Here is a 13,890-nt window from a genome sequence, read left to right as displayed (position 1 = left end):
GATAATTGATCTGATTTTGCTGTCAATGTTACCGCCGTTCACTCTGTCACTCAGGCTTGAAACCTTGAGATTATTTTTATTCTCTGTACTTTTCATCACCCACAGAGTCCTCACATTGTAATAAGCTGCCTTTAATAATGTCTCCTGCGTCAATCTCCCCTGCTACCGCCTAGGTTCAAGTCCCTATTATCTCTCAAACCCGGATGACCAAAATATTCCCTGTTCCCCTAATAACTTGTACAGGGCTCCTTTTTATTACAAAAGTGAGACGTGCTCGTAATAGGCAATTCGGAAGCTTCAGAAAGGGAGAGAGAATAACATCAATTATCCACACGGTCCTTCTGCCCGGAGATGATCATTTTGACTCCTTTCCTTCCACTGATTGTTCTACGTGTATATTCGTGTGTTTTTATCAAAGTCAGGATGGTAATGTACTATGTAGTTCTGCTGTTTCTTACTCTTGTACCAGGAGCGGTTCGCTGTGACATGAAATGCTTTGAAATCCCAACTTGCTTTTTCACTAATGCTCTGTGGTGGAGGTCTCCCGGGCCTCTCAATTCTCCGTGCCACAGCCAAATGCTGCACTGACCGTCCTGATGCCATCGCTGGGTTATTGCCTCATCCTACAAGTATAACTGTAAGATCGCAGATTCTTGGTATACCTTCCCAAGGTACCCTCCACAAAGAACAGATGCTGTGCTCCGGGCCCACCAGCGGGGCATGAGAAGTGCCAGTCCCCTCGCCTCCCCCTCCCCCCCCGCCCACACTTGTCATCACTGGGTATTATCAGGCTGTCATCAACGGCATCAGTGCTTTGGCTGTATGTCCTGTATATTGCCAGGTGTCCAAATGTGTTTTCACAGACACCGGGCCTTTCTGCCAGGGCCCTTTGAGTCGTTGTCACTCTGCTGAGAGGGAGAGCAGACCCAAAGGTCTTTCGGGGGTCTGGCACATTAGCTCAACATGTGAAACCACAGGGCAGGGGGGAGGGCCGGGAACAAGAGGGCCGGAGGTGAGCCGGCAGAGTGTGCGCTGTGCCACGTGGCAAGATTTTAAACACGCCACGAGGGCCAAACAAAGCGTGTATGTGGCCAAGGTCAGGACCGGGTCCCCGGCTGGCTCCCACGCCTCCCCCTCTAATCCGTTCCCCTCAGATTGGTGGCAAAGTGATATTCCTTTTTACCTTCCCAGAGAAGGCCAGCCAGAATGTGACTCCAAACCTTTTGCTCAGAACTCCCCTACCCCAACCCTCTCTATCAAATGGAACTCTCAGAAGGTAGTGAGGTTCTTAGGGACAAACACTCTATGTTACAGGAGGCAATGCAGCAAAGCGGAAAGAGAGAGAGAGAGAACTCCAGGATCAGACAGTTCTGGGTCACATCCCACCTTACTACCCACTAGCTGTGTGACTGCAGTAAACTCACTTAGCCTTGCTGAGGCTTCATTTCCTCACGTGTAATAAAAACAACATGGTCCCACAGCACCGACACCGAAGGACGGTTAGGAGCACGCAAGAAGGGAATAGAAGCAAAGCACCTTATAAATACGCCATATAATGGAGTAGCCTTTCAGTGACTGGTTAGAGGTGCTCAAGTACCTGCACACAGTCCCCAACCTCCAGCAGCCATCATGAGAGCTGGGGAGATGAAGAAAGAGATGGGGTAATCCTAAGGTAAACAGCCAGAACAGTGTTTTTCTTTCCTTTTTTTTTTTTTATTTGAGAGAGAGAGAGGGAGAGAGCGCGCGCGCAAGTGAGCGAGCAGCCACGCGAGTGGGGGAGAGCAGCAGAGGGAGAGAGAGAGAATCCCAAGCAGGCTCCACGCTCAGTGCTGAGCCTGACGTGGGGCTTGATCCCACGACTCTGGGATCATAACCTGAGCCTAAACCAAGAGTCAGATGCTCAACTGACTGAGCCCCCCAGGCATCCCATAAGAGTGCTTTGCAAACTGTGCCCCACAAACTCTCTTGCCGGAACAGGGATCATCTGGGGACCTATGCAGGTTCCCGGGACCCATCCCAGGCCTCCTGAATCAGGCTTTCTGGAGGCAGGGCCCGGGGGTCTCTCTTCTTACAAACATTCCAGTTGGCTATGACTCAGCTGAAGTTGAAGAGCCAGCAGTTGCCATATTCACTGGAGTTACAGTTGACCTCCGGACCTACCCGCCTCACAGCGCCCCACCCCCACGGTCTGGCAGTATAACCATGACTTGATGAAAAACGGATCCGGAGGAACCCTCCTCTGAAAGCAAATCCGCCTCCCTGCCTTCCTCCCCTAGCTGCACACCATTGCCGCTATTGCGAAGCACTTGTTAGTACAAGAACCGTTTGGGGAGGGGCGCCTGGCTGACTCAGTTGGTACAGCGTGTGACTCCTGCTCTCGGGGTTGTGAGTTTAAGCCCCACGTTGGGTGTAGAACTTACTTAAAAAAAAAAAAAAAAAGCTTGTCTGGAGATTAACAATACAGGGAAAGTATCCCCAGTAATACCAATCACTGGCGCTTACTAAGCACTTATAAATGTACCAGGCATGCTAAGCAGTCTGTAGGTATTAAATGAGTCTACTCCGCAGAGCAAAGCCAAGAGGCAGGTGCTATCATTACCCTCATTTTACAAATGAGGACACTGGGGCGCAGGGAGGTTAAGGAAGTCGCCCAAGGTCACACAGATGGTAAATGAGATTTGAAACCAGACAATGTGACTCCAGAGCCCAGGCTATTATGTGCTATGAGGTACTACTTCACTAAATCAACCGCCCTTGTGCCTGATATTACTGATTTAAGATACATGTAATCATATTGATATTTATTCCATTTAGTGTCTTTATTATTTTACTTGGGTGCATGTACTTATCAGAGAAACCTGAAACTCGGGTTCCCTTGAGGTCTTTGGTCTTCCGGCCACAAATTCTAGCCTGAGAGCCTGCAGCAAACTGACTGTAATGGGCGGGGTGAGCTTGTCCTGTCTTTGGAGGCAAGCTTCCCAGGCAATAGCATGAACAAAAATCTATTTCAATTATTTACCCTATCTTTATATTTCCCCAAATCACCAAGAGTTAGAAGCCCTCCCCTTTGGACTAGACTCATCAGGGATGCTCCTCTCCCTGACTGGCTTAAACAGATTCCCTACCCCAGAGGGAGCATGAAGCCCAGGGATATGAGATGGGCAAAGGGTTCTGAGGGCTTCGCAAATGGTGTGCTTAGTCTGAGATACGAGATTTTTTTTTTCATTTATTTTTTATTTTAAGTGGGCTCTACGCCCCATGTGGGGCTCAAACTCATGACCCTGAGATCAAGAAGGGCCATGCCCCACACACTGAGCTAGCCGGGCACCCCTGAGATACAACATTTTAAATCACAAATTAAATCAGCCGGGCACCCCTGAGATACAACATTTTAAATCAACAAATTAAATTGGGGCGCCTGGGTGGCTCAGTCGGTTAAGTGTCCGACTTTGGCTCAGGTCATGATCTCACGGTTCGTGGGTTCGAGCCCTGCGTTCAAGCCCGTGTCAGGCTCTGTGCTGACAGCTAGTTCAGAGTCTGGAGCTTGTTTTAGATTCTGTATCTCCCTCTCTATCTGACCCTCCCCTGCTCATGCTGTCTCTCTCTCTCTCTCAGAAATAAATAAATAAAAATAAATAAATAAAATAAATCACCTCCTCCTTAATCTTTTAGGTAAAATGTAGTTTAATACCATCTATTTTGCATTGTCCTTTAGAGAGAGAGAGAGATGGCAAGAGAGTGTGTGCAAGCGGGGGAGAGGCAGAGGGAGAAGGAACCCAATGTGGGACTTGATCTCACGACCTGTGAGATCATGACCTGAGCTGAAATCAAGAGTCAGATGCAACCGACTGAGCCACCCAGGCGCCCCCAAATGACCAACTTTGAAATAAAGTTCTGACATGTTACAACATGGATGAACCTTGAACACATCACACTAAGGGAAAGCAGCCAGACACGAAAGGACAAAAATTGCGAGATTCTGCTTACGTGAGGTGCCCAGAATAGGCAAACTCATGGGAGACAGAAAATAGAAAAGGGGTGTGGCCAGCGGGAGCGGGGAGTGGGGAGGTGGTGTTTAATGGGCACAGTTTCTATCTGGGATGATGAAAACATTGCGGAAATAGCGATAATGATTGCACAATACTGTGAATGTGCTGAATGCCACTGAGCTGTATGCTTAGAAAGGGTCAAAATGGCAAATTCTATGTTGTGTTTTACAAATCCCATTGCCTCCAAACAAAGCCCAATTTCCAACTTCACGGAATCTGTGCTTACCAGGCTATCCTCGTTCTGGTCTCCAAACATTTCTTTAAAAATCTTGCCAGGATCAGGAATTGGAGGGAATATAATGATCTTGAGCCTTTAAGAAAACAAAGACATTTTTTTTTTTATCAAATCCTCCAGTCCGCAGGAACGTCCCATTGAAATAAAGGCACTTTGAAAGAAGGCTTGGACAAAACGCGTGGTACACGAGTCATCTTTGGTGATAAAGTAGCTGTGAAGAAATTTCTAGAAGAAGCAGAGAAACACGTGTCCTTATAGCACCAAGGACGGGTGGAACAAAGGGGCCATCGCCATAAACACGCTGCTCATACTCTTCATTTTTAAAACTGTTTTCCAGCTTGGAGCGCCTGGGTGGCTCATTGGGTGAGGCGTCTGACCCTTGACTTTGACTCAGGTCATGATCCTGTGGCTCGTGAGACTGAGCCGTGTCAACACGGAGGCTGCTTGCGCATGCGCTCTCTCTCTCTCTCTCTCCAAACAATTAAAAAAAAAAAAAACCCACCACTTTTCCAGCTTCATTGAGATACACTCGAGGAAAAACACTGTATATATTTGAGGTGAACAACACGATATTTTGGTGTATGTATACACTATGAAACGATGACTGCCCTCAAGCAAATTAACATATCCATCACTTCATGTGGTTATGTGTGTGTGCGCGTGCGTACCACCCTATAATTAAATAATAAAGGTGCTTTACTCATCATAGGCCACCTGGGGACTCACTGCTTAGAATTTCGAGAAAAAAAGAGCTTTTGAGAACAGGGCTCATTTCTCTTTAATTTTACTTTGTTCTTTCCTCTCCCCATCTTTACGCCCCTTGGTGGCCCCACCTCATCTCCCAGGCTCTGAATATCGGTGTGGCCCAGGGCTCCGTCTCTCGCCCTCTGCCCCCCTCACTGTACGGAGGCTCTCTTCTGGTCTTAGGGCTCTGGGTCCAATTACATGCTGAGAGCTCCCAAAATTCTGTCTCCGGCCCAGACCTCTCCCTGAAACTCCAGAGTCACCGCCCAACTGCCCATGTGACAATACTTGGTAACAAACAGTCATCTGGAACTGACGTTCTAAACAGTCTTCCCTTTCGCCCTCGAGCCAGCTCCTCACGATCTTCTCCCTCTCAGCAAATGGCTCCAGCGTTCACCCCACTGCTGACGCCCCAAAGCCGAGCTCTCCGCGAACCCTCAGTCCCCCTCAGACCTCCCAGCCAAGCGGCCGTCGGCAAGCGCCCTCAGCTCTCCCTTCCGAACGCGTCCCACCTCGGACCGCATCTCACTGCCGCCATCGCTCACCTCCTCGGCTGGGCTACCCACGTCTTGCCCCCGCAGCGCTGCAGCACCTCCTAACTAGCCCGCCCGCTTCCATTCTCACCCGAGCCGGTTCCTCATTCAGCAATTATGGTGACCCTTAAAAATCAGGCCGAGTTCTTTTCCCCGCCCCAAACTCTGCAGTGATTCCCCCTCATGCTCCGGACGAAACCTCAATTCCCTGCCTCGTGGCTCTGCCGGCCTCGTCTCCTGTCGCTCTCCCCTTGCGCACCCCGAGTACCGTCTCTCAGAGACAACTTGGTGAGCTTCTTTCCCGCAGCTTCAGAGTAGCAGTGCTAAGACTTCAGTCCAAGCGCTGCCACCCGTGGCTGTAGTAGGCCTTGGAAAGGGGACAGTGAACATGGGGCCCGTAGATCATTCTAAACACATGCAAAGGGGACAGCGCCCGAGCAGGGCCGTGGGAAAGGAACGCAACACTTTCCTCACCAGGAAATGGGCACGGTGATCCTTCCGTGCCGTGCCGTACGACCAAAAGCCATTTATAGGCAAAGTGCTCCCAATACGTGGTGGCAGACACCAAATGCCCTCGTGAACAGCGGTAACTGGAGCGGCCGGGCCGGCAGAAACCGCCAGGCCCACCAGGGCAGCCGCCTCACCTTTTGAGATAAAGCAGGAGGACTATGACGGCACCGGCGACGATGACCGGGGTGGCGAGCAGCATGGTTATGTAGAACGTGGGGTCGGTGTTTTCACCTGGCAAACGGAAAGCAAAAAAGACAAATCAAACCCTTTTAGGGAAAAAAACAAAAACAAGCAACGGCTGGATCAAACTAGTGAGGTCGCCGGTATCTCTGCACTCTCCCCCAACCTGCTTTGCAAAACTCTTCAACTCTTTTTTTCTTTTTTCTTAATGTCTGTTTAATTCTGACAGAGAGAGAGAGAGAGAGAGAGACAGACTGACAGAGTGCAAGCAGGGGAGGGGCAGAGAGAGAGGGAGACAGAATCTGAAGCAGGCTCCAGGCTCTGAGCTGTCAGCACAGAGCCTGACACAGGGCTCGAACCCCCAAACCGTGAGATCATGACCTGAGCTGAAGTCAGACGCTTAACCGACTGAGCCACCCAGGCGCCCCCAAAACTCTTCAATGATCTCACCTTCCACTCCCTTCCCAGTGAAAAACAAGGTCCTCCTCTAGTGCCCAAAATGCCATGGCTGAAGAGACACCTTGAGGGCAGTCTGAAACCAGGAGACCTTAACTGGTTCCAGACACTGTTCACAGTGATGTCATCCCTGTTAGAAAGATGATGTCATTAACAGTGACTATCTTTTCTTGCAGGTGACTTCACCACCACTAGAATACCTACGACAATCCTAACTACCACTCCTGCTATTCTTCACTGAGCATTCACTATATGTGCGATACCATCCGGAGCGCCTGTATGTGTTTCTATCTATGCTACAGAGAGAGGTAATGGTGTCTCCCGTTTCTACAGATGAGAAGGATAAGGCTCAGAGAGGGCTAGTGGCTCGTTCAGAAGGGTTTAGTACGTCAAGTGTCAAATCCAGCACTGTCCAGGTCCTAAGCTTCTCAAGAACTTGAAAAGTTGACTTGCTTACACTTCATACACAGACTGTCCCATCTACTTACATGCTCATCTTTTCCACTAAGGCACGGCCGTCTAGGAAGCATCATCGGGGCCTAGCATCCCTGTGTTAGCCTCCAAGGTGACCCCAAATGATCTCTGCCTCCTGACAGTCACTCCCTCAGGCAATCTCCTCCCCCTCGAGGGTGGGCTGGACTCCCTGACTTGTCTGGAAAGAACTGAACAGCAACGTCGGTTTCATTTCCAAGGCTCGGTTACAAAAGTCTGTGGTTTCTACACCGGGTGTCCTCTCACGCACTCTTGCTTGGGTCACCTGCTTGAGCAAGCCAGGTGCCGTTTCATGAGGCATGAAACGGGGAGGCCCAAGTGGCAAGAAACTGAGGGACGCCTCTGCACTGGCTCGCTACAACTGCCACAGCAGATCGCCACACATCGGTTGGCTTAAAACAATAGACCCGTGTTCTCTCACAGTTCTGGAGGCCGAACGTCCAAAAGCAAGGTATCTGCAGGGACGTGCGCCCTCTGAAGGCCCTAGAGGAGAATCCCCCCTTGCCTCGTCCTAGCTTCTGGTGGCTCCCAGGAACCCTTGGGGTCCCTTGGTAGCGCCTGCATCGCTCATTGGCTGCCTCCATCCTCACGGGGCCTTCTTCCCTGGGGGTCTCCTGGTGTTTCTGTGTATCCTCTCACAATGATACTAGTCCTCAGATGCAGGGCCAGCTCTAAAATGGTGTGGCCTCATCTTTACTCGATCACATCTGCAAAAACTACTTCTAAATAAAGTCATAATCACAGGTATAGGAGTTGGGACCTGAATGTATCGTTTTGAGGGATACGACTCAAATTGCTACAGCCTTCATCCAACAGCCAGCAAGGAACGGAGGCTTTCCGATGACCGCATAAGTGAGCTTGGGAGTGGGTTCCCTGGGCCCAGTCAAGCATTCAGATGAGACTGCAGTCCCAGGCAACAGCTCGACTGTAACCTCATGGGAGAACTTGAGCCAGAGGTACTACGCCAAGCTGTGCCCAGATTCTGGACCCACAGAAACTGTGAGATGCTAAATGTGTTTTCTAAGCCACCAAACTTTGAGGTTCTTTGTTATACAATAATGGTTATATGACCATGCCTGGCACATAGCTTGTTCATTCCTTCAATTAATGGGGAACTGACTACCTTAATAACCTGTCTCTCTGACTGTCAGAGAGCTATTAGAAAGTTCTTCCGTTGGTCCTAGGGAGCCACAAAAGAAAATCACCTATCCTCCTTCTACTTCACAATAGCCCAGATATTAAAATTCAGCAATCAGGATGCCTCACCCCCAAGCTTGCTTCATCCAACCACTTTTCCTGAAGCTTTGTGATGCTTCAACATCCCAACAACCCTTTCAAGGATAGATTCCAGTCTGCCAACGAACCTCCTACAACATGGTGCCCAGAGTAGAACACTGCACGCTTCTGATGTGGTCAAGACGCCGTGCCCCTATAGCGTCCCTATAGCGTCCCCTCGTTCCGAGTGCCGCACTATCACTGGGGCCTGTGGCTGCACACTGGGGGATATTTAAGGACCCAATGCTGAATCCCTCCTGTACTCCACCCCATGACACACGCACACTGGTGAAGCGTAGCTCTTTCCAGGGGCGCCTGGGTGGCTCAGTCGGTTAAGCATCCGACTTCGGCTCAGGTCATGACCTCACGGTTCGTGGGTTTGGGCCCCGCGTCGGGCTCCGTGCTGACCGCTCAGAGCCCGGAGCCTGCTTCGGATTCTGTGTCTCCCTCTCTCTCAGTCTCTCCCCTTCTCGTGCTCTGTCTCTTTCTCCCAAAGAATAAATAAACATTAAAAAAATTTTTAAAAAAGCACAGCTCTTTCCGATCCCGTTCTTGGGCCTGACCCCCAGTTTGCTCAGGCACTCCGTTAATACATGAAACTGTTGTCTTCAAACCTGGAAACAGTTTGATCTCTATCCAATGCCATCAAGGTCATTGTTCTACTCTTGATTCTGTCGCCAGCCCGTAGGATAGTCCTCTAGCGCATTATAAGTTAAACCTGGGCGATCTGGCCGTAATTAAACAGAAAACGCAGAGTACTCTCTGGAGGACCTCGGGAGCATGGTGCAGCCCTTCCCCCCACCCATCTTCTGCTCCAGCTCAGTCTGCGCCCATTGCTGGTTTCAGGTGGCGCAAGGGCCTGTCCACTCACCTATGCTCATCGCCTGGCTCCAGTTACTCCACAGCCTGTCGTCCTCATAGCATAGCTTGTTCGTCCTCACCCGGATCCGCACTGTGTTCAGAGTGTCGGGGAGTACACCGGGGACCATGAAGCAAATTGTGCCCTTAGAGGTGAGACAAACACACACAAGGAATGTTACCAGGTGATTCTCTTTCTCTGCTTCTGAATCCCAGGAAAGTAGAATTATCTGCCGATTTCTGCATGTGATGAAGACTTGGGTGGCAGCCCCCACAGTCTGACTTTAACTCCTCGGGCGAAAACTGGCAATAACCCACAAACCGAAGGTGTCTCTTCTGCTCAGAGCAGTTCAAATTGAGGCTACGGTCACCCAGCCCCACCCCCAATCACTCTGTGACTTTAAGCCCAAATAACTAAAGTTGAATGTACTGACCTCCAGGTTTCCCTCAAATTCTGAATTCTGACATTTGGCCTCTTCAACCTTGAAGATATAAAAAAACAAATGAATTCAAAAGATTTAAAGGACTACATCGTATCATTTAACCATTTCTAAAAAGGTTTCCCTTTATCCCCCTCAAAAGAAGACTAGGTGAAGTGAAAGCTTAGTTTTTGTTTTGTTTCGTTTTTTAATAAGAGGTGCTGGGTCAATTATATACCCATACGTGGGGAGGGGGGATATTGACCCCTACCTCACACTATTTATAAAGTCAATTCCAGACGGACTGCAGATGTAAATGTGAAAGTTAAAATAAACTGAACAAATATATAAATACAGCAAGATTTCAGAAGGAAACATAGAATGTCTCCACAGCCTTGAAGCAGGAAAAGATCTCTTAAAAAAAAAAAAAACCCCACAAAATAGTAACCTTAAAGGAAAAATTGTTATAAAGTCATCTGTATTAAAATTAAAAACATCTTCTGTTCATCAAAAGATACCCTATTAAGGAAATTTAAAAAGTAATGCATTGAGTGAGAGAAGATACGTGCAATTTTGTGCAAAGAACTTGCATACACACCAATTTATAATATATACTTATATTTATATGTAATACGCCCCCACACACATACATATAGCCAACCATCTAATAAGGAAAAGACAGACAACCCAACAGAAAAACTGGCAAAAGATTTGAGAGGCATTTGACAAGAGGGTATTCAAATTGCTAACGAACATGTGCAAAAGTGCTCAACTTCATGAGTCATCAGGGAAATAAATATTAAATCCACAAGGTAACAACACACACACCTATCAGACAATACCAAGTGTTGACAAGGAGGGGAAGCATCTAGCACTTTCAGCTTCTGCTCTTGCACAGTGTAAATGGGCACGACCATTTGGGAAAAGTCTTATTATCTCTTAGAGACCATCATACATAACCCTCTGACCCATACAGGCCCAACGGAAACATATGCACGTGTACACCAAGAGATAAGTACGCGACTATTCGTAAAAACTCTACTCATAATACTCCAAACCGGAAACTGTCCAAGTGTCCAACAAAGGGAGGATGGACAAATCAACTGTGATAATACCGACACGACGGAACAAATGCAGTGCGAACGAAACATTGACAAGTACAGGCAACAACGCCTGCAGCTCTCCTAAACGTAATGTCGGGAGAAGGCAGGCAGACGCCCACAAGAAGCAAATCTGTAGAATGCGTTCATGCACAGCTTTAAAAGAAGCATCAGGGCTGCCTGGGGGGCTCAGTCAGTTAAGTGTCCAACCCTTGATTTCAGCTCAGGTCATGATCTCAGTCTGTGGGTTCGAGCCCCATGTCGGGTTCCGCGCTAACAGCTCAGAGCTTGGAGCCTGCTTCGGATTCTGTTGTCTCCCTCTCTCTCTGACCCTCCCCCGCTCACTCTCCATCTCTCTCTGAAAATAAAAGACATTAGAAAAATTTAAAAAAAAAAAACCTCATTGAGCTATGCATAACAACTTGTGCAATTTTTCTATAGGATACTCTACATCAATTAAAAGTTAAAAAAAAACCAGTCTCCTTTGTTGAGAGTATAAGATATCAAAAACGACTGAGTTAGAGAAAAGAAAGTATAATGCAAAATTCTCTTTCACACAATTTAAGTTACTTGCTGTCTGACATAGACAGATAGTTCCTAAAATGCAAATATTTCAAAACTGGAGTAAAAAACTCAACACTGAAAATCTGCCACTTAGTCTAAATAAGTCTACTTCTGGCCAACAGGTTACATGAAAAGATGTTCAATGTCACTAATCATCAGGGAAATGAAAATCAAAACCACGACGAGGCATCATCTTATACCCGTTAGAATGGTATTTCATAAAGAAATACCAAATGTTGGTGAGGATGTGGAGAAAGGGGAGCCTTCATGCACTGCTGGTGGGAATGCAAACCGATGTAGCCACTGTGGAAAATGGTATGGAGGTTCCTCAAAAGCTTAAAAACAGAACTACCCTAGGATCCAGTAATCCCACTACCCAAAAAGAACAAAAACACTAGTTCAAAGGGATACACACACCCTTATGTTTACTGCAGCATTATTTACAAGAGTCAAGACATGGGAAGTGTCCATCTGTAGACGAATGAAGAAGATGTGGTATGTGTATATGAAGCAGTATCATGGATGAAACTCGGGGGGGCACTATGCGAAGTGAGCTACGTCAGAGAAAGACAAATACCATACGACCTCACTTATATGTGGAATCTAAAAAAGTTGAGTTCATAGAGGCAAAAAATGGAACGGTGACAGAAGGGGCTGAGGGATGGGGGGAGGGAGATGGAGAGATGTTGATCAAAGGGGACAAGCTTTGAGTTTTAAGTTCTGAGGCTCGATTGTACAGCATGGTGATTGAAGTTAACAATATCGTATCGAATACTTGAAATTTGCTAAGACAGTAGATCTTAAGCGTTCTATTTAAAAAAAGGTAACCGTGGGAGTGCCTGGGTAGCTCGGTTGGTTAAGCGTCCGACTCTTGATTTTGGCTCAGGTCGTGATCTCATGGTCACAAGACTGAGTGCCTCGTCGGGATCCACGCTGAGCACGGAGCCTGCTTGGGATTCTCTCTCTCTCTCTCTCTGTCTCAACCTCTCCCTTGCTCACGCATGCACTCATGCTTGCTCTCTCTCTCTCAAGATAAATAAACATTTAAAAGAAGGTAACTGTGTGAAGTGACAGATATGTCAATTAACTTGATTGTGATAATCACTTCACAAGATACACGTATATTACATCATCACGTTGTACGCCTTGGAAATAAACAGACTGTACAATCTGAATATATAGTTTTTACTTGTCAATTATCCCACAATCAAACTGGAAGAAACACTCAACTTCTATCAAAGGGATGTTTAAACAGGAGACAAAGACCAGAACACAGAACTATGACTTATGACTATTCACTGACTGGTTCCTAGCAGCAATTGCAAGGAGCTGGAAGGCCAGCTGAATGATGGAAAGTCACCCTATCGATACTTCTTCCGGGGCAGAGAAAAGGCCACTTGGGAATCAGAAACCCGCTGGGGAATCACAAGTGTCAGCTGCCACTTGTGGGATGGGGTTGTGGGATCATGTCTGCCTCCCCGCCGCGGCCATCTCCCAGATACATATGCATTCCAAGCGTCAGCACATCACGGTGTAAATGGAAGGTTCTGGGCTCTTGTTCAAATGTGAATTCCCTTGCATAGTTTATGGGCTGCTCAGATACCTCTGCAAGAGAAGGAAAACAAGGGCAGAGAGTGGGTGGAGAAGGAGGGTAGTTAAAGACGAGTCATTCCTCGCTTTGTGATTCGGTCATGAGTTACCTCTGACCGCAGCCCCCATGTGATGGCACCAGCTCGCGTCCCAGTCTACTTCCCCCTTGTAACTAGGACAACCAGGCAAAAGAATTCCTCAAAAAGGCTTGCAGAAAGAGGGAGAGACAAGAGGGGGGAGGGGGATTTAACCAGCAGAGCTCAAAATCGGTGAGTGTGCAGAAAGCTGATGACATTCTAGGAGAGGAAGCAGCTGGTGAACATCTGCTAGGAGAAAGAACGTTCGACTCAAATGTGTAAACAGACTTAATTCCAAATAGGCTACAGTTCGGATTTAGGAGGATAAATTCCATAGCATGTACATTCTCTTCAGTTGGAAAGTTTGTAAAACAGATAATTCGATTCAACAATAAGTAATTAAGGGACGACCATGCACATAGTGTTTATACCGAATATTCTCAAGCAAAGTTTAATACATAAAGACCAACCTTTGACTACATGGAGAGCAACTTATTAGCTGTGTGGTCTGCCAGTTACTTAACCTCTCTGAGCCTCAGTTTCTCAATAAAATATAGATTAAAAGAGAACCATTTCACGGACTGTTATACGCTCCTGTATCAGAAGCACCTAGAAGAGGGGCGCCTGGGTGGCTTAGTCAGTTAAGCGTCTGACTTTCGCCTAGGTCATGATCTCGCGGTTCGTGGGTTCGAGCCCCGCGTCGGGCTCTGTGCTGACTGCCAGCTCAGAGCCTGGAGCCTGTTTCAGAGTCTGTGACTCCCTCTCTCTCTGACCCTCCCCTGCTCATGCTGTCTCTCTCTCTCTCTCA

At 47.7% G+C, this 13,890-nt stretch overlaps 1 protein-coding gene across 1 annotated transcript in view; it reads right to left on the bottom strand.

Moving 5' to 3' along the window:
* Positions 1-13,890, bottom strand: part of IL13RA1 (interleukin 13 receptor subunit alpha 1) — a 60,390-nt gene that overhangs the window by 12,685 nt on the left and 33,815 nt on the right. Inside the window, exons 7-10 of the mRNA XM_039244392.1 lie at positions 9,767-9,814; positions 9,346-9,478; positions 6,206-6,302; positions 4,276-4,360 (exon numbers count right to left, since the gene is read on the bottom strand). Coding sequence (XP_039100323.1) covers positions 4,276-4,360; positions 6,206-6,302; positions 9,346-9,478; positions 9,767-9,814 — 363 coding nt within the window. The remainder of the gene's footprint in view (positions 1-4,275; positions 4,361-6,205; positions 6,303-9,345; positions 9,479-9,766; positions 9,815-13,890) is intronic.

The sequence above is a fragment of the Hyaena hyaena genome, unplaced genomic scaffold (assembly GCF_003009895.1).
Source record: "Hyaena hyaena isolate Hyena2069 unplaced genomic scaffold, ASM300989v1 scaffold_243, whole genome shotgun sequence".
Classification (NCBI taxonomy): domain Eukaryota; kingdom Metazoa; phylum Chordata; class Mammalia; order Carnivora; family Hyaenidae; genus Hyaena; species Hyaena hyaena.
The sequence above is the reverse complement of the archived record's forward strand: the minus strand, read 5'-3'. Positions and strand labels throughout refer to the sequence as shown.